The sequence below is a fragment of the Dendropsophus ebraccatus genome, chromosome 2, assembly GCF_027789765.1.
Source record: "Dendropsophus ebraccatus isolate aDenEbr1 chromosome 2, aDenEbr1.pat, whole genome shotgun sequence".
Classification (NCBI taxonomy): domain Eukaryota; kingdom Metazoa; phylum Chordata; class Amphibia; order Anura; family Hylidae; genus Dendropsophus; species Dendropsophus ebraccatus.
Window position 1 is genome coordinate 117132006 of NC_091455.1, and position 27443 is coordinate 117159448.

At 39.3% G+C, this 27443-nt stretch overlaps 1 protein-coding gene across 3 annotated transcripts in view; it reads left to right on the forward strand.

The window, feature by feature from the left end:
- GABBR2 (gamma-aminobutyric acid type B receptor subunit 2) overlaps positions 1 to 26411 on the forward strand; it is a 505458-nt gene extending 479047 nt beyond the window's left edge. For 2 of the 3 annotated variants that reach the window (XM_069958150.1, XM_069958152.1), the window contains exons 14-19: positions 331 to 441; positions 1755 to 1979; positions 9397 to 9579; positions 18136 to 18265; positions 20414 to 20531; positions 24104 to 26411. In XM_069958150.1, coding sequence (XP_069814251.1) covers positions 331 to 441; positions 1755 to 1979; positions 9397 to 9579; positions 18136 to 18265; positions 20414 to 20531; positions 24104 to 24269 — 933 coding nt within the window. In that variant the 3' untranslated portion in view covers positions 24270 to 26411. The remainder of the gene's footprint in view (positions 1 to 330; positions 442 to 1754; positions 1980 to 9396; positions 9580 to 18135; positions 18266 to 20413; positions 20532 to 24103) is intronic. The other variant, XM_069958151.1, reaches the window with a different exon arrangement.
- The last annotated feature ends 1032 nt before the right edge of the window (positions 26412 to 27443 follow it).

The window sequence follows — 27443 nt, forward strand, 5'->3', positions numbered from 1 at the left end:
GACTGCATGCACAAGTCATATGTTTAAGATACTAGGCTTTTGGACACTACTACCTTATCAATTATTTCTTTTGGTGTATTGATAAAAAGGGAGTAGCAATGTTGATGTATATACAATTGTTGACCATATATCTAAACCAATAATGGGTGACATTAAGTGATGCTGACTTATTCATAAGTTATTTTTGCACTGCTTTTTGGAGGGATAGCAATGAGTAATATAGGTATTTGATTGACCAACTATGTATGTTCTATGTCTAAGTGTATGTATATTTATGACTTTAGTTGTGTTATTACATAAATCAGATGTATATCTTTTATCTATTTTCAGCCTGATCCTGCAGGGAGAGATATTGCTATTCTTCCATTTCTGGAGCATTGTGAGAATACTCACATGACTATCTGGCTTGGAATTGTCTATGCCTATAAAGGACTTCTTATGGTAAGCGAGGTTCGACTAAGAAGTTAGCAAATTCAAATTTATGGACTAAGCTAATCATAATTAACACTCATTAGTTTTTTTTTTTAAAGAGGTTACGAACCCCATTGTTCTTAAAGTTTAACACTAAGGTAAATGGACCTATCAGGGTGACGTAACATACTAGGGCCATTCATTTTTATACTCTGTTTCCCCAATTCCAAGTTTCCAAGGTTCTCTTTACAATATACGTATCCTGTAAGTATAACAAAATAGCTTTATGTTACTGCAGCTCACAGACTTCCTGATCTGCCTTTCCACTGCACGTAACATTAATGTTGCTTGGGAGTTTCTGTTCTTCTTTAGACGCTTCCCAAAGTTTTCTAGTCTTTTGATAATTATGGCCACAAATCCAATGAAACACATTTCACATTTGATGCTGTGTTCATTAATTTAGTCAAATCTGCATTAGAAAAATGTATTTTACATGATGCAACAGGAAGAAAAAAAAAGGCTGGGTTCACTTCTTTGTTTAAAGGGGTTATCCAGCGCTACATAAACATGGCCACTTTTCCCCCTAATGTTGTCTCCATTTCAGGTGTGGCTTGCAATTAAGCTCCATTTACTTCAATGGAACTGAGTTTCAAAACCCCACCCAAACTGGAGACAACAGTAGGGGGAAAGTGGCCATGTTTTTGTAGCGCTGGATAATCCCTTTAAGTAACTGGACAAAAAAATATATAATCAACACCATTTTTGTGTATGGTTAAAATTACGGTGAAATAACAGCCAGAAACTTAATGGACCCCATTTAAATTAGTAGGGTGGGTTGAGTTCTGTTGGTGTCTGCTCAGATTAACCGCTAATGAACAGAATCTGCAATAGACGCTACAAACTAAAATCTAAAACTAAAAACTGTCCAGGTCAGCGCTCCTTTGCTCCTAGTTCCCCGCTCGCTGCCGGCGCTATTACACATGTTCGCAGTGAGCGGCTAAGGGGGGGGGGCTGCCTGGTTGATCGCTAGTCAACAGTCTATCAAAACAATGCAGGTTCATAGGGGATAGGTCTATATATTTTTTATAGTATATTTTCAGAAATACTGGTACGTTTAAAATATGTTCAATTTCTCATAATGCATCAGTTTAGTTTTTTTCTTAATGACCCAACTCCTTTAACCAAGATGAATGCCCCATTAAAACCCAATAGTAAACTGACCTATTTGAAAAATAAATGGATGTTTTAGCAGGACTGCAAGCAGGTCAACAAATCCTCATTAAAAATATCTAGAAATACTGGCATATTGTAAAAACAATATTTTTGTCTATTTATTTCCTTAGTTGTTTGGATGCTTTTTGGCCTGGGAAACTCGAAATGTAAGCATTCCAGCACTAAATGACAGCAAGTATATAGGGATGAGTGTGTACAACGTGGGCATTATGTGTATTATAGGAGCAGCAGTCTCCTTTCTCACCAAAGACCAACCCAACGTCCAGTTCTGTATTGTGGCTTTAGTCATCATATTCTGCAGTACGATCACCCTTTGTCTAGTTTTTGTGCCAAAGGTAAGTTCTTTATACTTTTTAAATATCATTTTATTTTTTACTTTCAGCTTTAGGCCAGTTTCACACGTACAGTATTGCAGCAGATTACACAGAATCCGCTGCAATACTCCTCCTTGTCATTTTCTATGACTTTACACTCTACATTGACACCAATTCTTTGTGCAGAAAAAAGATCCATTGTGTGAACAACAGAGAGGAAATCCCATTAAATGCAATGGGACATTGCTATGAGCATATTTTACAGTTGGAATTTTAAGTGGAATATGCGTAAAATTAAGTGCAGATTCCACTTGAAATTCCTCACCTTAGTGTGAACATACCCTTAAAACTCTCCCCTTAAGTTTGAGTTTACTAGTTTTAGTCCCAGAATGTTCAGCCCTTACTTCCAGGCAGATTTGGAGACACATTTATCCCCCTTGGTACTGGTTTCTTTATTGCACACTGTAGGTATAGAAACAGCTTATACCAGTGTGAGTGTCTCTCTTAGTTTTTCATTCAGACTTTTGTAATGCATGCAGAACATTCCACTTATATGTTTATATTAGTTCACATAACATTATGAACAATTTTGAAGATCTTACACAACCATAGCATCCTAGAACCCTTAAAGGGAATCTGACAGCTCCTGGGCCCTATCTAAGGTGCTGACAGTGTGCTGTAGCTGGCAACCCCCAGTGAACATGGTGGCTTTTTGGTAATTTTCCGTGCAGCGGATTATGTACAATCTTATGTCACAGAGCAGTTGTTCGTGCCACACTTGACATGCATCCTCCTCCCTCTTCATGAATAATCGATGCTGCTTGGCCTCCTGCTTGCTCAGCTGTCAGATTGCAGATCAGAAACACTCAGGTATAATTGAATCTCTTCTCCCTAATGTGTTGAAGCGGTGGTCTAGGGGTAACTCACCTGTCTAGAGACATGCCAGCAGTTTATTTTCTGGTTCGAATCCCCTGATGGAAATTAAATAGATGTCTTTTTTTCTCATTATAGTATCATTTTTAAGGTTATGTTCACACAGTATTTTTGCTCAGTATTTTGGTCAGTATTTTGCAACCAAAACCAGAAGTGGATTAAAAACACAGAAAGGCTATGTTCACACACTGTTGAAATTGAGTGGATGGCTGCCATTTAATAGCAAATAATTACTGTTATATAATACAACGTCCAATATTTGCCATTAAATGATAGCCATCCGCTCAATTTCAACAGTGTTAGATCATAGCTTTTCTGTGTTCTGAATCCACTCCTGGTTTTGGTTGCAAAATACTGAGCAAAAATACTTTGTGTGAACATAGCCTTAAAAATGATACAATAATGAGGAAAAAAGAACATCTATTTAATTTCCATCAGGGGATTTGAACCAGAGAATGAACTGGTGGCTGGTCTCTAGACAGGTGAGTTACCCCTAGACCACGACCTCAACACATTAAGGAGAAGAGATTCAATTATACCTGAGTGTTTCTTTCAGACATAAACTGCCTGCAGAGGACTGATGGAGCAGGAGGCTGGGCAGCATTGATTATTCATGAAGAGGGAGGAGGATGCATGTCAAGTGTGGCACGAACAACTGCTCTGTGACATAAGATTGTACATAATCCGCTGCACAGAAAATTACCAAAAAGGCACCATGCTCACTGGGGGCAGCAAGCTACAGCACACTGTCAGCACCTTAGGTAGGGCCCAGGAGCTGACAGATTCCCTTTAAAGCCCCATCGTAGGATATAGGTTCAGTAAGTCAGCAGCTGGCACAGATAACTCACTTATTGGCTGTGAACTGTAGCATTGTAAAACATAATAAAAAGACACTGCAGTATCAAAGAATAAAGGCTATGTACTGTACAGATATTCGCTTAGCTCAGGTTTTCTACGAGTAAAAGTATAGAATTCTAAAATGCCTTCATGGAAAGAATTCAAAATAGTGTGTTTTCTGATGTATGATGAATAACCTTTTTTACAATCTGGTTAAGGGGATGCAGTTCTCTCACCTTCTTTCTCAGCATTCACAGAACTGTGATATATGTCCAGTCATAATCTGAAATATGGTATTCAACTCAGTATCTAGAGGGGATAAGTTTTAAAGATGATACATTTATAGAATCATAATAGTATTTATTTATATAAAAAGGATAGTTGGAATGATAACCCTTAGCAGAAGAGCATATGTTATGGCCCCTCTCCAGTCACAGCCTGAAAAAATTATATTCATGTCAGAATCATAGGTATCTTAATTCCATTTCCAGATCTGTTACTATGGCTCAGCTACTGGGCCTACAAGGAGTCTGGGGTAGTCTTAAACACACCTCCTGTCTCATCATTGGTTCAGGCTGAAGCTCTGACACCTCAGATTGGCTGCTGCGTGTAAACACATAAATGAGCCTTGCGCTGCATTTACACAAAGCGATAATTCGCCCAATCGATTGTCTAACGATTTTAAAGCAACAATTTGGTTTTTATAACAATCAGCGTTTAGACGAATAAATAGAAAAATCGTTAGAAAATTTGTAAGAAAAATCGTTATTGTGATTGTTTTTTAAGATCACTCAAGCCCATCTTTCACAAGGTGAATCTTTAAAAGACTGTTTACAAGAAGCGATCTGCAAATTTTTAGCGAACAACGAACGAAGATTTGAGAACATGTTGAAAGATCAAAATGAACGATTTCTCGCTCGTCTCTTGATTGTATGCTGTGTTTACATGGAACAATTATTGCTGAAATGCGATCGTTATTGCGAAAATTTGAACTATAATCGCTCCGTGTAACCGCAGCATTAGAAAGGGGGGACTTGGATGGTACCTTTGATTAATACACAGGGCCGCTTAATGTCATATAAAGTCCTGACATGCCGATTAACTTTCTTGAACTAAAATAAACTAGTCTCCCAGATACAACAGGAATTATTGCAACCTGGCTATGTTGTTTAACAATACCTATGACCGGAATTATTGATCATGATCATAAATTCCAGCCATAGGTAGCGTTAAACAACAGTCATTCACAGCGGAAAGGCCATTGTTTATACAGTGCGTGAGCATAGCCTAAGGCTGGAATCACATTGCATTTAGGTTTAATGTATACATTTCTTACTTCCATACTGTAGAATCTGTTTCCCATTTTCTTTGATTATAAAAAAGAATGCTTTGCAACATATGGACATAATAGCACAGATTACTATGCTGTTATACACAGCAACAAAATAATGATAATAATAAAATGGAAACCACTGAAGTGTAAATACAAATGCAGTGTGATGCCAACCTAATGCAGAGAACACACAGAGAAATCCAAACTTCAAGAGAGACCTTCTATTGCAGACATTGCCCAATAATAAGGCAGACAGGACTGGTAGTATTAAAACAAAGTTCATTTTACACGTACACCAATTTAGTTAAAGTTGGAGTTACATTCTAAAGATATGTTCCCACTTTGGGAAAATAATGGAAAGGCAGCCAATGTTGACAGTCGCAAATATTGATCATCAACATTATTTGCTGCTGTCTATATAAGATGGCCGCCTTTCCCCCATATGTTCCCAAAATGGAAACATAGCGTAAGAACGGCTTATTAACTTACAAAACAACAATCTATCTTTCACAGTCTTGGGGATTTTTGTGTTACAATGAACATTTCTCTCTTTGAAGCATTTGCATTACCACCACAGTAGCAGCAGCAATGGGCATCATTTTTCCCCATGTACCTACTATATATTCTTTTACTGTCTTCTTCTCCTTATCTGTTATTTTCCTTCTTCATCCCCCCAGAACAAGGCTGTTTGTGGATTACACATTTTGCAAGAGGATTATCAAGTGATTTTGTAGTTAATAGTAGCTTCATAAACTGAGTGGACTTAAAGTGCAAATGCACACATGTCCTTGCCAGCTGTTTCTGCACACCAGTCTGCCTATTCTTAGGGGGTTGTAGAAACTTATCATCCTATATATTTCAGCTGTCTTCATCATATGGAACGCTGAATACTGCCCACAACAGTGGAGATTAATTAGAGACGCTCCCTATTCATTAAGCAGCACTAATCTAATAAGACCAAATCAATGTTCCACTAATTTACATGGTGAACTAGCACAGCTGCGAGCTTAGGATGGCATTGGCGCCTGACTAATGAGCCACAATTATTTCAAATGTCCCCACCCGTGTTTCTGAGTTTGCAGACAATCTATTTAAAGTATGTGGCACCACCAGCCAAAAGCATATTATACATACACTGCAGTCATTCTAATGAAAACTGTTTTACTGCTTTCTTGAGGTCTTACATCCCGCAAGCTTTGCAAGGGCAGCAAAACATTTCCATGCTGCAGTTATTAGATGGCATAATTGGCATTTTTATGTTTCCTTACTGTCATAGCTTAGATGAACTCTAGCGTATGTTTCAGCTTGGATTTGACAATGATATGTAATGACAGATAATAAAATAAATAAATCTTATTTTTGTGACCATTTCCACTATGTCAGAACCCTCTATAGTTAAAGTAACAATATTTTCTTGTAAATCATAACAGACCTATAATACTGTATACAGAAGAAGAAATGAGATGGTTTATAAATGACAAACATGGGAGCTATATCTTCACATCCTCAATATGAGTTGGCCTTAGTGGCTACCGGCTGATGGTCTAATGAATCAATAAGTCTGGCTCATATGACATAACACTGTCAGCAAATTAGTACTAGCCTGGCTGTCTGCAGTTCAGAGCATAGCAAAGAAATTTCAAAGCCACAAAGAAACGCTGTAAAGATTGTAGACTCCAATTATAATATAAATTTTTTTCCTGGTAATTATTTTAATAAAACAATGGAAATTTCACAGACTGAAACTATTGAGAGCACTCATTGACATGTCATAGAAGTGCTTTTACTATTCTCAAGTCTGATTTATTTTTTTTTACTGAAAATGAGCAAATTGATTCAGAACAAACCAGATCATTTAAGATTTTTTTTTAAAAAAAGATTTATCCAAATTTCAAATGAATCCAAATTTTCTGTGATTTGCTTTGTGCAAATTGGTATTGTAGAAGAGACTGGTACTGTAGGTATTGAGCATCAAGGCATACACTATACACTAAGCGGGGTGCAGCCATTTAATGTTCAGTGTAGTACAAAAGAAAGACGACACTCTGCGGGGTCAGTGCTGCTCGTGTTGGGAATATCCAGACAAATGTAAGTGTAGTAAGTCACAAACAGATAACAAATGGGGACTCGTTTCGGCTTAGTGGCCTCAGACCCCTCCTTGTTAGCTGTTCGTACACAGAATATAGTGCCAGGACTTCTTACTACTGTACAACCGATTAAAAGTTGTGATACTATATGCATTGCCAGCTACAGTATGTTCCTCACCGCTGACCATGTGACTAGCAGTAAATCCAGTGTAATGGAGCTGCAGATCAATGGAGTGGTCAGAGGAGCCAGGATATGAGTGGCTGGATATGAGGGCCAACTGTAATGTGAGTCCATGTATTCCCCCTTTCTTATTTTAAGTGTCCCTAAACTGTGGAACTTAGCATCGATGTATACAGTAAACTGTGAGGCATCACCACTTAACATCTTACACTGCAGAGTGCCTGTGATAACAAGTGAAGGGCTAAATCTAAATTGGCTGTTGAATCTAAATCAAATCTGACAGCCGATATAAGTGAAACTTCCTGAAACAATGGCATTTAAGTGTCAGTGACAGAAGCCACACTGTCACTAACCGATTGGGACCCAATCATTTTCCCTGACTGCAGAAGGTATAATACTTCGTATTATACAGTACCTCTATATAGTCAGATCGTCAATCAGCTCATTTTCCATTTAAAGGGTTAAAAGCGTGCGGCATTGCAGTCTTCATCTGCTATGAAGTGAGTTAAGCTCCTGAACTTGCTTCATAGTCTCATAGTAAGTGCATGACATACATATATGCCACAACGTGTGTAATCCCAGTCGCTTGTGGCATAAATGTATGCCATATGTTGGGAAGGGGTTAAAGCAGTTTTGGGGCAAAATTGATGACCTAGCCTCAGGATCAGCCGGCCAGCAGCTTACCGGTTGTGTACTAACAAATGCCAGCCCAGCCGATTAGTTGTTCTGGCGAATTGCAGTGCTCAGATATAAAAGTGAAGTGCTCAGTGGAAAAGTGAAGAGGATCTGGGCTGCAACCCATCATGGATGCTACACAGTGGTCGACATTTATCAATCTGCCGAAAACCAAAATTATCTTTTTTTCCCCCATAGCAACCAATCGCAGCTCAGCTTCCATATTTTAAGGAGCTTTGGCAAAATGAAAGCTGTGTTGTAATTGGTTGCTCTGAAAAAAAACAAAAAACTTTTTGTTTTGATTTTAGGCAGATTAATAAATCTGGGCTGGTGTATGTTGTTGAAGCTTCTCACTCTGTACACTTGTAAGAATTCATGGAAACTTACTAACAGCACAAATGTCTGACTTTCCAATAGTAACCGCAATGCTGATTAAGGTATGAAACTTGAGCTGTGGTCAGTAGCTGTGGCAAAGCCAGGCAATGTTGTTGTTAGTCAGTTTTTGTTACTGTACTGTATATACCTGATCAGCAGGGGTGCCAAGTGTCAGCACCTCACTGATCGTCTATTGATGGTTTATCCTGAAAATAGGTTATTGCTAATTTTTCCCCCCAAAAAAAACAATCTTTGATTTTGTTTGTAATCATGCTAAAAAGACTCACCTCGTTTTGGGGGCATCATACAAAGAAAAAGGGATTGTAGAAAATGGATACACCTTTTAATGGGCAGTCATTACTAGAGATGAGCAAACCTCAAGCACGCTTGGGTTGATGTGAACCCAAGCTTACAGCATTTGATTACCGGTGGTAATCTTCAGCCTCTGGTAATCAAATGCAGAACACTTGGGTTCCGACGAACCCAAGCGTTCTCAAGGTTCGCTCAGAGAGAGAGTGAGAGAGGAACGAGACCAAATGCAGGAAGTGATGTCAGTCGTCTCTTGGCTCTGCACAGACTGGACCAGTAAAAATAAATTCTGATTAGCCCTGTACACTGCTGCAACTCATCTCAGGGCCCGTCCACCAGCGCAGAGTGAAATGTAGAAGCATAAGCAGCACAGTGGATGAGGCACTAAATGGACCACTGAAGCAAAGATATGAAAACCAAAACTGACAGCATACATAAGGCAGGCATTACATATATTAGCTAGGGGGGTGGGGTGGTAATTTTTATGTGTCTTGAAAGGTACAGTACACTTTAAGTGATCTGCTTGTTATCAAAGTTTCTAGACAAAAAGATAAATATGTTTAACGCCTTAATATACAGTTTGTGCACTTATTTTAAGATTAATGCTTTTCAAGGCTACAGGTTTCCATAAGAAAGAAAAAAGCTGAAAATAATTTCCCAGGTTTCAGTTTAACATAACAATATAATTTATTGTATCTGTTTTTATAGTTGATAACCCTAAGGACAAATCCTGATGCAGGAACTCAAAATAGAAGATTTCAGTTCACGCACAATCAAAAAAAAGAGGATTCAAAGACATCAACATCAGTCACCAGTGTAAATCAAGCAAGCACATCACGACTAGAAGGACTACAGTCAGAAAATCATCGATTACGGATGAAAATCACAGAGGTACTCAATTTTAGCAAACGGGCTTATCTGACAAATGGGCATGACTTCAATAAAAGGGGGAGTGACCGGTAAAACACTGGTGGAAATAAATAAGAACTGACTAACAGCAAAACGGTCTGCCTTTCCCTTAGCAAATAATCACAATGCAAGTTTTATTTTAAGATATTATGATGAGCTGTGATTGGTTGATCAGAGAAAGCTAGTCAGATTTGCTATCACTCCGTAATCAACCCCCCCATTTTGTGCCAAAATTGCTTTCAAGTATTAATACGTACAAGCATACAAAAGAACTAGCACATGATTTACTGTACAAAAGACTAGGAAAAGGTTGTTTAGAGTTACAGTATTCAAACTATAGAATACCTTAAAGGGATAAAATGTAGAAGCATACATCCTGCATTCTGTAATATGCTTCTATTTTAATTTTTGCACCGTTCCTTGACTTATCACGCTAGTTCTCCGGCTCACATGAAGAAATCAGCTTCTATCCAACCTACTCCAACATGCTCCTCTTCTTTTCCTCCCTTCGCCCGAGATGGGGTCACTAGATCCACGGGCAGGGTTAGCTAATCATGGGCAAGGTAGAGCTAACCTGACCCACAGGAAACATCACAATGATCCTGTGACCCCTGTCATGCTGTTCAGTAGTATGTCCTGAGCTCCTGAACTCAGCTCTATCAGCTTTTCCCCCGACAAAAATGCCTGGAAGCATCCCCAGCAGCAGTTCCCCCTGACCGGCTGCAATCCACCCCAAAAACGCCCCCCCCCCCCCCCGGCACACGTGCCTCACATCAACACCTTTAATCCCTGTTGGTTGAAATCCCCCTTCCCCCAGCTGTAGGTGTTATCAGAAATTGGCTGGCTCTCCAGTACATGTATGCTCGCTGTATCCTCCATACGTCTGCTGCAGCTCTTTAGATCGTGGATTGGTGTTAGGGTCCATTTACACAGAAAGATTATCTGACAGATTATCTGCCAAAGATTTGAAGCCAAAGCAAGAAACAGACAGGGAACAGGTCATAAAGGAAAGCCTGAGATTCCTCCTCTTTTCAAATCCATTCCCGGCTTTGGCTTCAAATCTTTGGCAGATAATCTGTCAGATAATCTTTCTGTGTAAATTGGCCCTTAGAGAACTACATCATCATTAGCTCTGCTACATCATGGACCAATCAGGGAGAAACAAAGCATGATGGGAAATGTAGTTTCCTGGTGGACATCATGTTGGACAGGCTTTTAGAAAAACGTGTAATTCAGGAATGGCAGCAGGTAGAAAGCCGGGAGATGGCTCAAAATACTTAGGAGGACATGATGAGTAAGACCAGCTTTAGGAGCATTTCATTTTTTTACCTCTTGGGAGGAATACCCATTTATTCCAAGAATTAGTAATGGCAGATAACATAAAGACTAGCTGCTTATCCAATGATAAAAGACAATGAGGTTTAGAAATATTTAGCAAGCAATGATGTATAATTGATGTAAGAAAGGACATGTGTCTTTCTTCATCCTAAGTAACAACTTCTTAATGAGATCAACAAGCCCAAAAACAACTTTACATATCTACAAGATGCAGCATTTTTACATCTGATTTCCAGAGTGTACAGCCTGGAGGAAACAGTAGTTATAAACATACTGCACATAGCTTTAATGACATTTTGCCTTGGTCGGAGTAACATGACGAATAACTGTAGTAATTACTTCCTTGTCATAAACATCTCCAAACACAGGACTTAATACAGTTAGGCTGATAAAAGGTTTATATGAAATAGCAGATGTTTTTTGTTTATTTTTTGTAACTTGGAAGACCTTGTATGGATTTTATGATTTTATTTATCACCATTTTATGATTCACTGTATAAATTACTAAAGTATTCGTACCCGTGTCTCAGATAAACAAGAGTTATCATCTGATCTATTTTTATTTTCCAAATAGTCTGTAAAATTATTGTTTGCCAGCAATGTTTGAATAAGGCTAGGTTCACACTGCGTTTTCAGCATCCGTTTAACGGATCCGTTTTTTGCAAGAAACGGATTGCAAAAAACGGATGCATTTGTGTGCATCCGTTTTTGATCCGTTTTTCCATTGACTTCCATTATAAAAAAAACCGGATCAAAACGGATGCGTTTTTTTTTACACACAATAAAGTACTGTTGACACTACTTTTTTGACCGCTAAAAAAAACTGATCCGTTAAACGGATGCTGGAAACGCAGTGTGAACCTAGCCTAAGTAGACCAGAAAAAAAAAATCTGAAAAGTAGTTTGGTAACCCTTGTTGCTAGTGATCCACTGGCACCAATCATGGCTTCCACCTAGACAGGCCCCTGATTCAATAGTTGACACAGGTCACAACCTTCCTTCTCCACTATAGATCTCTGTGACATCAGCATATGAGCTAAGGAATGGAGATATATTTTGGCATTTTAACTATTCTTATACTTTCTCATGCTATACTTTCTCATGCCATCTAATTAAAAAAAAACTTATTTTGAACATGTTTTATCATGGAAGCATTTGGATGATATATGGCACCTTTCAAGGCATCCATTCATTTAAAAAAAAAAAAAAGACATAGATAAACTGTCAGCGCCACTTATGTAAAGTCTATAGGGATGGAACGTACTGTATCTATGTAAAAGGTATTATACCAAATATACATGTTTATTAACAATCAGATAGTAACCATTCACAGTCCATGCTATTTGTCTGAGACAAAAATGTGTACCTGTGTGTCTCAGACAGTTTAACAAACTTGGGCCACTGTGCAGATGCAAAGTGCATGAATAATAGGTGGGCACTACTGACTGAAATGTAAGGGGGGGGGGGAATCATTTAGGGAATGTTATGAGTCTGCCAACAGAAATGGATGGTTTTTGGGAATAAGTTTAAGTGTTTTGGATATTACCTTCCAGAAATCTGATGCAGTATGAGCATAAGAGGGTCAGATGACCAGATTTTAGTTTTAGCTCATTATCAGGATATAGAGGTTGGGTAGGGCAGTAGACATAGATGAGAGAGATGTTTAGGGAGGAGCAGCAATGTGGAGAGCTTTGGGGGTGAGAGTGAGGATTTTATATTGTATTAAGAATTTGATGTGTTAGGCTGGGTTCACACTACGTTTTTTGCAATCCATTTTCTTTTCTATTAAAAAAAACGGATCAAAACGGACACAAAAGTCAGCTACGTTTTTGTGTCCGTTAAAAAAAACTGATCCGTTTTGGTCCATTTTTTTTTTTATAATGGAATTCAATGGAAAAGCTGGTCAAAACATATGCACACACATGCATCCTTTTTTCCATCCGTTTTTTGCAAAAAAAAAAAAAAAACGGATAGCAAAAACGTAGTGTGAACCCAGCCCAACCAGTGTAGTGACTGGCACAGAGGGAGACATCAAAGTAATAGCTGGACGTGGAGACAAGCCTGCCAGGCCAATTAGTAAAGAGTTACAGTAGGAAAGATGGAATCAATCAGGGCAACAATTTTAGCAGTTTCAACAGTAAGGAAAAGATTAACCCCTTCCCCTCCACAGGACGTACCAGCACATCCTACAGCAGGTGGGGAGGTTCAGAGAGGTGCTACGCCGCGACCCTGCTCTGAACCACCACAATCCCATTTTTTTTTTTTGCAGCCCATGACCGCAGCTATTAGCAGGTGCGGCCGAACGCCGCACCCTCTAATTAGGACAGTTAAATGCAGCTTTCAAACATGACAGCTGCATTTAAATGTTCTGCAGTGCCCCTCTCCCTGGCGTCCAGTGCCGGATCTCCCCCCACGATGCAATGGCGGGGGGGGGGAGGGGGAACCATTACACTGGCCGGGCCGGGGCTCAGCGTCTGAATGATGCTGATCCCAGCTCAGCAATCCATCTATCTGGTCTGCTGCAGACCAGAATAATAGAGCACTGATCTGATGGATCAGTGCTCTATTATATACACAGCATTGATCTCAATGGGAAATCAGTGCTGTGTATATAGAAGTCCCCCAGGGGACTTCTAATTACTGTATGTAAATAAAAAGTGTTTTTATTAATAAAAAAATCCCCTCCCTAAATAAAAGTCTGAATCATCACCCTTTTTCCATTTTACAAATAAAAATAAATAAACAAACATATTTGCTATTGCTGCATGTGTAATCGCCCAAACAATTAAATTATCACATTTGTGATCACACGCGGTAAACTTCATAAGTGCAAAAATATTCCAAAGTGCAAAACTGTGCATTTTTGGTTGCATTAAATCCAGAAAAATTGTGATTAACCCTTTAAGGACATGGCCCATTTTCGTTTTTACGTTTTCGGTTTTTCCTCCTTGTGTTTAAAAGGTCATAGCACTTGCATTTTTCCACCTAGAAACCCCCATGACCCCTTATTTTTTGCGTCACTAATTGTACTTTGCAATTACAGGCTGAATTTTTGCATAAAGTACACTGCGAAACCAGAAAAAAATTCAAAGTGTGGTGAAATTGAAAAAAAAAACGCATTTCTTTTATTTGGGGGAAATGTGTTTTTACGCCATTCACCCTGGGGTAAAACTGACTTGTTATGCATGTTCCTCAAGTCGTTAGGATTAAAACGATATATAACATGTATAACTTATATTGTATCTGATGGCCTGTAAAAAATTCAAACCGTTGTTAACCAATATACGTTCCTTAAAATCGCTCCATTCCCAGGCTTATAGCGCTTTTATCCTTTGGTCTATGGGGCTGTGCGAGGTGTCATTTTTTGCGCCATGATTTGATCTTTCTATCGGTACCTTGATTGCCCATATACGTCTTTTTGATCGCTTTTTATTACATTTTTTCTGGATTTGATGCGACCAAAAATGCGCAATTTTGCACTTTGGGATTTTTTTGCGCTGACGCCGTTTACCGTACGAGATCAGGAATGTGATTAATTAATAGTTCGGGCGATTACGCACGCGGCGATAGCAAACATGTTTATTTATTTATTTGTTTACTTTTATTTAAAACCTGGGAAAAGGGGGGTGATTCAGACTTTTATTAGGGGAGGGGGCTTTTTACTATTAACAACACTTTTTTTTTTTTTTTTACACATATACTAGAAGCCCCCATGGGGGACTTCTAGTATATACACTGTGATCTCTCATTGAGATCTCTGCAGCATAGATATGCTGCAGAGATCCATGAGATCGGCACTCGTTTGCTTTCGGCTGCTGCAGCCGGAAGTAAACGAGTGCCGAGCCGAGGACGGCGCCATCTTGGACGCGTCCCCGGCCGGCATCAGTAACGGAGATCGCTCCTCCGGGACAAGGTCCCGGAGGAGCGATCTCCCCCACTAGACACCAGGGAAACGTTGCCTCCGGTAATCGGAGGCAGCTGTCAACTTTGACAGCTGCCTCCGATTAGCTAATTAGCGGGCACGGCGATCAGACCGTGCCCGCTAATAGCGGCGGTCCCGGGCTACACGCGGCACCCGGGATCGCGGCACTTCAAAGCGGGGCCGCCGCGCGGCCCCGCTTTGAAGTGCAAGTGAGGACATAGGACGTACCGGTACGTCCTATGTCCTTAAGAGGTTAAAAGTGATCAAAAAGTCTCATATATACGCAAGTAAGGTACAGGTCATGGCACAAAAAAATTACACCTCACACAGTCCCATAGATCAAAGGATAAAAGCGTTATAAGGATGGGAATAGAGCAATTTTAAGGAACATTTAGTTTTTTGAAAGGTTTTAATTTTTTTAAAGCCATCAAATATAATAAAAGTCATGCAAGTTGCATACAGTTGTAATCGTATCAACTTGGGGAACATAGATAACATGCCAGTTTTACCATAGGGCACATGGCGTAAGCACAAAACCACCCCAAATAAAAAAAAACTATGTTTTATTTTCATTTTTACTGCGCATAAAAATTTTTTCTGATTTTTCAGCATATTTTATGCTACAATTAAGTATGCTATTGCAAAGTACAATTAGTGGCCAAAAAATAAGGACTCATGTGGGTCTGTAGGTGAAAAAAATGTAAGTGCTATGGCCTTTTAAACACAAGGAGGAAAAAACGAAAATGCAAAAATGAAAATTGGCCTGGGAGGGAAGGGGTTAAAGTAATTAGAAAAAATACAGAAATGTAAAGGGGAGTTTATAAAAAAGACATTCTCCAAAAGATAATTTTTAGAGATGAGCGAACCGGGTTCGGGTTCGAGTCGATCCGAACCCGAACGTTCGGCATTTGATTAGCGGTGGCTGCTGAAGTTGGATAAAGCTCTAAGGTTGTCTGGAAAACATGGATACAGCCAATGACTATATCTATGTTTTCCACATAGCCTTAGGGCTTTATCCAACTTCAGCCACCGCTAATCAAATGCCGAAAGTTCGGGTTCGGATCGACTCAAGCATGCTCGAGGTTCGCTCATCTCTAGTACTTTTACAAATAATGGAAAAAACATTGAGGGAAGGAAAGAAAGGAGTGTTTAGGAAGGGGGGAAAATTAGTTTATTTCTTAGCTGCACCAAACATCTGGTTCATAACAGTATGTTTGATAGAAGATCGTTTAACATTATATATGAAAGAATAAATTCAGGATTTCAATAGATGAATATTCTGTATGAAACAGCTCCTGCTGGTTGTGATGGCATATTAGTTGTGAGGTAATCATGCAGAACTTTGTTTGATAGAAACTACTGATGACACCTCTTACAGTAACTTTGAGAATGCCGTGTCATGCATTATTGAACACATATACCCGTCAGCAAGAGAAATCAAAGTCTACAGTATTTTTACTGTGCAAGTTAGCAAAAGGTTCCAGTACAAGAGCTTAATAAAGATCCTGAAATATACCAAATAAGAAATAAAGTAAGAATAGAAACTGTGGAGCAGAAGCATTTATGTACAGGACAAAATGATCCAGAGCAGAAATCAAAATGGGGGACTTTGTTGGTACTGGTATATGCTTCAGCACAAATGATTTGGTAATCCACTCCTTTGTTTACCATGACGACATGTTGTAGCGACATGTAACTGCTTAGCCAATCATTGGTCTTAACAATGATCGAGTATGGTGGCTAATAGGAGTAATGTGTTGTTTTTTTTGCACAGTCAAGCCCAGAAATCAAAATCAAAAAGAGGTGGTGTTCACCTCTTTTTCTTTTGTCTTCTGTTTGGACTTTTTGTTTCTCCTCTTTACTTGATTTCTGGGCCTGACTGTGCAGGGCATTGGAGTGGATAGTTTTTGCTTCCACCATATACATATTTGTTACATTGCCCATCAAGCTGCCCCAGGCTGTATAGGAGGTTATTGGCTGTAACTTATAGATTATGTGCCATACACTAGGTGACTGTTTGAGGGTGCTAGTATCATTTTAAGCGCTCTCATTTTCATCTACTTACTACTCATTGGACTTAATATTGTTTATCTAACTATATACTGCCACTGTATATATACCCTACTGATATCTGTTCCTCTCTCCAGTAGTATGTTTCTGTGTATTTTAACCTATGATTGTATCATGTATTAAATCTATTGGCTAAATAAAGAATTTGTATATATTTTCTCTATTTGTGTATGGCTTTTGCAATTTTTCTTTGGATACTGTCAGCATTAACTAATAGGGCTTATTCACAGAACTCACCCTCAAAGTATATTGAGGAGGGATTTAAGACCCAGACCCAACAATTATGTAAACCACCACTAAAATCTATGTAATTAGGCACTTTTCATAACCTGAAGGGACACCTGACTGGCCACAGTAGCCATTTTAAGAATACACATAAAAAAAGAATCTGAAGTGACCGTGTTATAAATACTACTGAATAATACATTAAAAAAAGTAAAAATAAAAATTGGCTCATCAAACTGATTTTGCACGTAAATCCAAGATATTAACAGGAAGGGTCCCTGGCCTTCCTGTTTTGGCCCCAAGTGAGCTAATTTCAACCCCAAGTTCCAAAGCTAGTTCTGTGCCTCTCCGCACATCACCTCTTGTAGTATTTAAAGAGCCCTGACCACTTATATTCCTGCTGGCTTAGCTGTTCTATTAAAAACCCTCAGTTCCTTAAAGAGACTCTGTAAGCAGGTTTATGCAGCTATATCTAAGGGTAGCATAGAGAAGCTGAACAGAATGATGTATCACTTATATTGTTCTGTGCAGATGATTCAGATATATCCTACTGCATAACATGGACAATAAGTATTCCTCTCCATTATTTGCATGAGCCCAGTTGTCCTCATAATTCATGAGAAGCAGAAAACTCCACCCACCAGCTGCTGATTGGCAGTTATTTATTCATGCTGTGTATAGGCAGTCAACTGTCAACCAGCAGCGGGAGGGCAGGGGGGGAGGGGTGTGGCAAGAATCCTATTCTCCTGCATATTAGGAGAATGGCTGAACAAAATGATGTAAGTAATACACCGATCTGTTTAGCATTTATATCACTAGTTTATGCTACCCTCATTAAAGGCAGCAAAATCCTAGTGACGGATTCCCTTTTCTTATAATCATCCCTTAGAGTAAGTGACTATCTTTTTCTATTTCAGACTTTGCAGTCTACCATGCCATAAATATATTAACAAGAAAATGTTTTTATTTTTTCTACATTTACAGCTGGACAAAGATCTTGAGGAGGTTACAATGCAGCTTCAAGATACTCCAGAGAAAACAACCTATATCAAACAGAACCACTACCAGGATTTGAATGATATACTCAATATACGAAACTTTACAGATAACAAAGGTGAGATGTGAAAAAAGTTGGCATACAGGTAAGATGAAAATCAGTGTAAGGCTATGTTCACACACCTTCAAAATGATGGCTACTTTTCTTTGACAGAAGCCATTTAATGGTAAAGAAAGACTGCTATTTCATTGCAACAGTGTGAACATAGCCTAAAACTGTGAAATCGTTATTATCTAAACCAGTCTGTTGTTGGTCACTTAATTGCAAACCACACCTAAACTGAAGACAAGAGTTGTGATTCCTCTAGAAGAAAGTGGTCATGTTTTTCTAATGCTGGATACTCCCTTTAAGTCAGAATCCCATTAAGGCAGAAGGGTTGTCTAAGTAAAGGTGTTTAGGGAAGAGTAAGGCTATGTTCACACATCGTTTAACAGAGTCCGATGAATAGCAATGGACGCTGTTAAACAGCCGGCCGCGTTCTTGCATCCAATACCTCTGTATTGGCTGCAGGAACGTTCTTTTTTCACAATTGATTTGTGGGTGCTGTTGTGTGTGCCCGCAAGTCAATTAACCATTCACTTCAATGCAATGTATGGTCGCCGCTGCACATTGCATTGTGTGAACTGCTGCTTTTTCCAGACGCTGTTCAGTGAACAGCATCCGGAAATAATTAACAGGCACATTATTCTAACGCCCGTTCTAAAGATTGGGCATTATAATAATGATATGTGAACACAGTGGGCAGCATTGTAATGACTTCAATGCAATGCTGCCCCTGCAGTTAAGAGCGGGCGCTGAGGCCATTGCAATCGGCGTCCATTGTTTACAAAAGAAAAACCATGTGTGAACATAGCCTAAGAGATATTTTTTTTTTAAATTATTTAAATGTTAGAATGGATATTTTCATGCCACAGGAAGCCAAAACAAGCTTAAGCAGCTGCGGTACGAAATTTGTGTAACTCCTATTGTCATAAATAGGAGTGTAAATGTCATAGCCTCATGAGCTACACTCTTTACATAACTCCTGGGGCTACCTAAACAAAGTAGCTCATGAGCATATGCCGTTTACACAACTCCCAATAATTGTTAAAAGATGTTTGTTCTACATTCTCCTGTGATGTCTGACTCTGTAAAACTGTTAGATGGCTTACAGCTTGCTCATCCAATCAGAGCTGAGCAACCTGAGTCATCTGACAAAGAGAGGCTAGCCTAACAGGGCTTCTACTTAATTCTTAAAGGGGTAGTGCGGCTGTAAAGAATTATTGACAGAATAACACACATTACAAAGTTATACAACTTTGTAATGTATGTTATGCCTGTGAATGGCCCCTTCCCCGTGTCCCACCACCCCCACCCGTGTACCCGGAAGTGTGGTGCGCTATACATACCTGTCACGTGCCGACTCGTCTCCGATCTTCAGTCTGCGATGTCGTCTTCGGACGGCCGGGCCGAATCCCTCCGAGCGTCCTGAGTGCCGGCCGCCCTCTTCAGCGTCATCAGATGCTCAGCCGCAATTGGCTGAGCACAGTTATGCTCAGCCAATCGCGGCTGAGCAGCCGATGACGCGGCAGAGGGCGGCCGGCACTCAGGACGCTCGGAGGGATTCGGCCGAAGACGACATCGCAGACTGAAGACCGGAGACGAGTCGGCACGCGACAGGTATGTATAGCGCACCACACTTCCGGGTACACGGGTGGGGGTGGTGGGACACGGGGAAGGGGGCCATTCACAGACATAACATACATTACAAAGTTGTATAACTTTGTAATGTGTGTTATTCTGTCAATAATTCTTTACTGTTGCACTACCCCTTTAAATGGCTTCTACAGAACAGCCTGAGGTCAACAGTCATTAGGTAAGAATGAGTTTACTTCACTTGCTGGTGGGGGATTGAGGGGGAAAAAGATAGGGAAGGGGGGCAGATGGGTGATTAAAGCATATTACAAAGTTATATAACTTTGTAATGTATTACAATTACTGGGAGAAAGCTTTTCACTGGAGTACCCCTTTAAGGCATACTCAACTGTCTTTATCCAGCACTACTGCCATTCCAATGGTTGCCAATCATTACTGCTCACCGCTGCCTCCTGGTTCATGCAATGTATCGAGTCAGTGATTGAGGCTGGTCACTTTTGTAACACTTAAGTTGAATTAGGATTGTGTTCTTTAAAAAGAGAAGAATTATTTCATATGTAATGTTTACAGATGGCGAGAAAGCAGTTTTAAAAAATCACCATGATCAAAACATGACAGCGCAGTGGAACACTATAGAATCTTCCAGAACCAGCAAAGATACTATAGAAGATATTAACTCACCAGAGCAGTAAGTACAATTGAATCTTTTTCAGTTTGAGGGACCTTATATATTTTTCATGATCCAGGTCTTTCAATCATAGAATTTAACCATATTCATGTGACTATAAAGTGGGCAGATTTAAATGTCCATAATATGTATGGGCCTCCCACCATTTAGCTGAAGTGAACTATGATACTATATGGAGATCTGATATCAGTTCAGTAAAATTATGGGAGGTTTTGGCATTGTGGCCCTATTCATTTGTTAAAATTTTAGAAAGCAGTGTTCTGATATGTGTTTAATTTGTGATGTGTAGCATCTTATCATTTAGGGTGCATTCTCACATACAGATCTGCAGCAGATTTGATGGCGCAGATTTGAAGTTGCAGATTCAAAGCAAATCTAATCTGGACCATGAATTCTGCTGTGGATCCTGTACGTGTGAACGCACCCTTAAGAATTATTTGGTACAGTTAAATAGCAAATGTAACATTTTGAATGTTTTAAAAAGCCAGTATTGTAGTGACATGCACAAAAGATGCATTAAATGAGCTCCGCCTTCACATCCAAGTCTGTGCATCCATGAAGGCAGAGACCCCCGTTCTGTCCAGGAAGGCAGTAGCTAGCATAGTTCTCACATCCCTGTGCCGACACTGAAACCCTGAGTGTATGTATGTGTATGCACACATACTATATATACATATATATTCATTTTTAGTGGCATTTACATGCACAGTACAGTACAGTACCACCACAGTACCAGTGGCATAAGTACTGCAGTCATCCAAAAAATGACTGTGATTTAGGTTTTTACCTAGGTTTTCTTTCTCGGAAGTTCTCTTAATAAACCTTAATAAGATTGATGACAAAGTGACTCAAAGTGATCTGCAATTTGGGGAATCAGCGGAGAGGAGAATATTTAAAGAATTGCTCATCTTCACTTCAAAAGGGATAATAATGAGAATGTGTGAGCTCTATACAATTAGCATTGTTCTTGCTTTAAACTGAACCTCCCTGGATTATGGTCTATAGCTTCGCAATGATAATGAGGCTGGAAATAGTTACACAGTTCATTCATGTAGAAAGGAAATAGCAGCAAAAAGGAACCTTAAACAATAGGAATTCCTGAAAAAAGGATACTAATATATGGAGGATGGTGACACGTACCAGGATTTATTCTTCTGCTAGCTCTAGTATATTTCAATTAGCTATAATTAGAATATACCTGTAATATACCAATATGTTTATTTTTTTGGACTGATGTTTGTAGGATACCCATAAGGCTACTACAAAATGACTAACCAAGATGGTCAGAGTATTCCTAACTTTCCGGTTTGTGCTGGGGCCACAGCAAGTGCAAAAAAGAGCATGGACCTGTGTACTTCTCATGAATGAAACAACATTCTTAAGCCTCCTGTATACACTGATGGTGCCTTTTTATGTGGGGTAAAAGGCAAATGGGTACCTAATGAAATATTAAAGTGAACCCCTCATGTCTTTCATGCTACTTAAACCACGAGTCATCAGGATGGTCCCATGTGGCTTCTCCCTGTCCACCAGCCTAGATTAATAGAACTAGCCCTGTACATAGAGAAAGTGTATCATTTAGAGTTGGCAGAAGCCATTGGAGGTTGCTCCAATGACTGTTCCAAAGTGATGGCAGATTCCCTACAGTTTTATGATTATTTTTGCCTTTACATAGATAGATGCTTGTTGTTTCTCTTGAGATTTAGTGTCACATTCCTGACAATCTTTAATGTACCTTGTATTAACTCAATTATACTTTCATCTGAGGCTAAGCATACACAATGACATTTCACTTTAAAGTGACTCTGTACCCACAGTCTGACCCCCCAAACCACTTTGGATAGCTGCTTTAAATCTAAGATCTGTCCTGGGGTCCGTTCGGGAGGTGATGCAGTTATTGTCCTAAAGAAAAAACTTTCAAACTTGCAGCCCTGTGCCCAACGGGCATGGCCTAGATTGTGTATGCATTAGGCTGGCACAACCTCTCTGTCCCTTCTCCCTGCCCTCCTCCTAATCCCCACCTGTGTCAGCCCGGCACATGGACTGTATCGTTAAGGCACCTGTGCAATGTTCAGACAGGAGGAAATGTTTCAGTGTCATTCCTAATGATAAAGAGGGTGAGCAGGAAGGACAGAGCGGTGGTGCAAAGTTAGGGCACAGGCCAACGGCTGGGGCTGCAAGTTTAAAAGTTGTTTTTTAGGACAATAACTGCATCACGAACGGACCCCAGGACAGATCTTGGATTAAAAGCAGCTATCCGAAGGTACAAGTGGTTTGGGGGGTCAGATTGTGGGTACAGAGTCGCTTTAAAAATCAACTGAGCTGTATAATATGACAATTTTTCACCAAAAACATAATAATTTTTTGATCAGTAGTGTGTGTGGGTATCACCCTGGAACTTTGCAATCTAAGCTGCCAGCAGATTATTATAAAACAGGAGATGCTGGTCTGATTGTTATATAGTTTTGTGGGAAACATTCCAGAATAACTTATTCATGTTAAAGGAAAAGTCCGGTGAAATATTTTATTGAAGTATTGTATTGCCCGCACCAAAAGTAATACAAATCCCCAATAAACACTTATTACAGGAAATGCTTATAAAGTGCTTTTTTCCCTGCACTTACTACTGCATCAAGGCTTCACTTCCTGGATAACATCGTGATGTCACAACCCGACTCCCAGAGCTGTGCGGACTGTGGCTGCTGGAGAGGATGATGGCAGAGGGACACTGAGGGACACAGGGCACTGGAGGGACACTGAGCATCCCTCTGCCATCATCCTCTCCAGCAGCCACAGCCCGCACAGCTCTTGGAGTCGGGTCGTGACATCGCCATGTTATCCAGGAAGTGAAGCCTTGATGCAGTAGTAAGTGCAGGGAAAAAAAACTTTGTGAATTTCCCATAATAAGTGTATATTGGTGATTTGTATAACTTTAAGGGAGCAATACAATAATAATAAAAAAAAAAAAAAAATTGCCGGACTTCTCCTTTAAGCTCTATTCATTCAGGGCTAAGGCGTCAAATGGGTGATCCTACTCAGCTCTGTCTATATGTACACTTATTCATGGCTCCTAATTACTAAGTGGGGCCAGCCATATGACTACTGATTAGAGATGAGCGAACCTCGAGCATGCTCAAGTTCATCCGAACCCGAAAGTTTGGCATTTGATTAGCTGGGGCTGCTGAAATTGGATAAAGCCCTAAGGCTATGTGGAAAACATGGATACAGCCAATGACTATATCCATGTTTTCCAGACAACCTGAGAGCTTTATCCAACTTCAGCAGCCACCGCTAATCAAATGCCAAACTTTCGGGTTCGGATGAACTTGAGCATGCTCGAGGTTCGCTCATCTCTATTACTGATCCTTGAATGAGTAGAGGTTTACATAAATTAATGACAAGTTATCCTGGAATTTGTCCCACGAAACTACTAATCTGCTGATTTCTTTCTGCTCTATAAAATTCAGCAAAATTAGACTGCATTTGACTGAATAAGAGTCATATGTTTTTCCATTGAATGCTATTCTGACTATTGTATATGAATAAATAATAAATTCTCAATTCCTTTACAGTATACAGCGACGGCTATCGTTGCAACTACCCATCCTCCACCATGCCTACTTGCCATCAATAGGTGGCGTGGATGCAAGCTGTGCCAGTCCGTGTGTAAGCCCTAGTGCCAGCCCCCGGCACAGACATGTGCAGCCTTCCTTCCAAGTCATGGTCTCTGGCCTGTAGAAATGGGTGAAACAGGCTTCCTGGACTACTCCTGTAATTTCTCAAGAAAGACTCAACTGCACATTCTGATGTAGAATCTTTGCTATACACACATAACATTTGCTCTTAATGTATGGAGACAGAGGAATTCTAAGGATGTGACCCTGGGAGGCCGTTTTCAACCAGCATGGGCTAATACTGAAAGAGTTAGAGAGATGCACAGAGTTATACCTGGAGCCTTATTTGTGGAGTTTTTGTTTCTTTACTCAGAGGACTCAGATAAAATAATTCTTCCCAAAACTCTATGAGCAAAAGAACAAGAGAAAAGAATTCTGAATCTTGCACAAAGAAAATAAAGAAATTCAGAAACAAGAAACTTTTTAAATCCAACTCACAATGCTACGAATATGGCTGCTATGAACTTTGGTTAGTACACTTTATACACATGTAAAAACCTAAAAAAAAAATGTAAAAAAAAAATAAAAATAAAATATTAATAAAAGAAAAAAAAAGGAGGAGACAGCACAGCTAGGAATTCTTTTCAGAGAAACATACACGGGTTTGCACAATTCTGCTCAGATGCTAAATGCATTCCATTATGATAAGCCCTGCTTGTTTCACATGTCAGACAATACACTGCAGAAAAAATAATTAAAGAGCATCTTTACAAATGATCCCTCAGGTGACAGCGAGACATGCAGTATTACCAAGGTTCTGTCTCTGTAACTGAACTAAGCTGTTTTTACAATGGTATATATTTAAAGCAGTATGGAGTCAGTAGAAAACCAAGGTTTTACTGTACTGAGCCAGAACAATTTGCAGCACAGCACTTCTGAGAATTTAGGAACGGATATGTTCCTACGCTCGCCATTTGGGACTATGTTTTATCAAGGTTTCCGTATTTTTTTGTTATGCACAAAACTGAGCGACTTGCAGGCTTGGGACCTAGTAAATAGCTTATATGTCACAAGATGGATGATTTGTCACAATTTGTGTTTGATTTGTTCCATACAGTGCCACAGAGAAGTACAATAAACCAATGTTACAAGGGATTCAGGTTCCTCAGGCATACCCACACTGATGCCAGTTACGTTTAACAACATATGCCGATGCGCCGGAATTGTTACATTTTCTTTCTTAATGATTTCAGCCAACCCCTAAGTATTTTTGTCAAATTCTAAGAACTATATGGAAAGTAACAGTCCACTTTCTTGAAAAATGTCAGAGAAGATTATAGTTCTTTACAAATTTTGTACTATATTATATGTGTATATACACCTGATTTAATTGGTCAGTGCACCAAATGATAAATATGCATTGTGAAAAACTTTATATTTGGAATATCAGAGTCAGTTTCAATAATCATTAAATTACTATGAGCCATCAATACTTTAACACAATGTCATACCAAACTTAATATCATGTACTGTAGGTCTTGTTCATCAGAGGAATAGAGCACAAAATGGTTAGTACTCTAGGTTTCCATGCCCTCTGGTTTTCCTTTGACTGTCCTGATGTTTTCTATAGGAAAGCTGTTAACATGCAATTTAATGTTGTCTGGATTCTTTTTTAACATCTGTCCACATTTGAATATCATGTTACAGTTCAGTGGCTATATTGTATTATTTTTCCTGGTCTGTATTTTAGGCTATTGCTGCTTTCACAGTACTGCAGACTTTATGGTTGAACTCTCCCAGCATTCTTGCCTGTTGAATGTCTGCCCCAAACTTTACTGTTTTTTACTTTAAGAAACGTAACTTTTACACAAAGTACAAACTGATATAGAAAAACTACATTATAGAAGCTCAGCTAAACTATTAGGGTTGTTGATTAAATTTAATAACTGAAAACTGTGGATAGGATGTATCTCCAGTTAAAAAAAAGATACTGTATTTTATCAAAAAATATGCAGCTTCAGATTTTTATGTAGAATAACTGTTACATTAAAGTGTCCCCGTCACTTGGGGGAAATAAATCTTATTGACGTACTACAGTTATCTCAAAAGTTTTGATTAATTGGGATCTGGGTGTTCAGACCCTCAGCACACAGCTGTGCACATCTGTCCCTGGCTTGCTAAGATTTCCATCTCACTGCAGGAGACCGTTAGAGATGATCAAACATTGGGAAATATTAGGTTCGATCGAACTCGAACCCTCTCGAACCTTCAGCATTTGATTCCCGATGCCTTCCCGTTCCGTGGGGAAGGTGGAGACCTAGGCTATATCCCTGTATTCCATGCGGTATTCAGGCTGTCTCCACCTTCCCCAAAGAATGGGAAGGCATCGGGAAGGTTTGAGTTCGATCGACCTGACATTTCCCGATGTTCGATCATCCCTAGAGACAGTCTCCATAGACTTACAATGGATGTGGTCTCCTGCAGAAAGACAGAAAAGGCAGAGAGCCAAGGTGTGACGTGCTTAGCTCAGCACTTCTTCTGCTTCTAACGATCTATGAGGGTCTAAACACCCAGATCTGCACTGATCAAAGCTCTTGACATGACTCTAGGACATCAGATGTTGTTTAAGTAACAGTTAAAGTGTAGTAATGTTCAAAGATGGACATAACCTTTCAGTTGACTTACAAATCCCAAAAATGCATAGAAATAAATTGACAGCATATGTTTTTATTTATCTAAACATCTTAGTTAACCTGAAAAGTGGATGAATTACCGACCCCCATAATATTTCATTTCTTCATAAACATATTTTTATGTTAATGGACATTTACAGGCAACTAAAAAAGCCTGTATGAAGAACCATTGAAGCAGGATGTCCCAATCTTGTCTTTAGCCAAGGGTGGTTGTCACATTTGCCTGGTTAGCTTTTGATTTCCCAATTTCTAACCACTTTGTGCTGTTTTCACCTACTCTTGAATAAGTCTCATAGTATATCATTAATTGACACAAGTGCATTTAAGCATTAGGTAAATGGCTACAGTGTTTTTGTAACCCCTCTCAACAATAAGGAATTGCACCACAAAACAATAAAATTCACGGTTACCAAAATGTAACTTAAATATCGATGCTGAGGTTTGTTTTAGATAGACATACAGTAAATGGTTAAAGTGTCTTGATACTCATTTATATGTATTAACAGCCATTTAATTGTATTCAAATCTGTAGTTTTACTTGTTTGATAAAAAAAGAGAAAACCTAATTGAGAATGGTGTTTTTTTTTTATCAATAACCTATACAT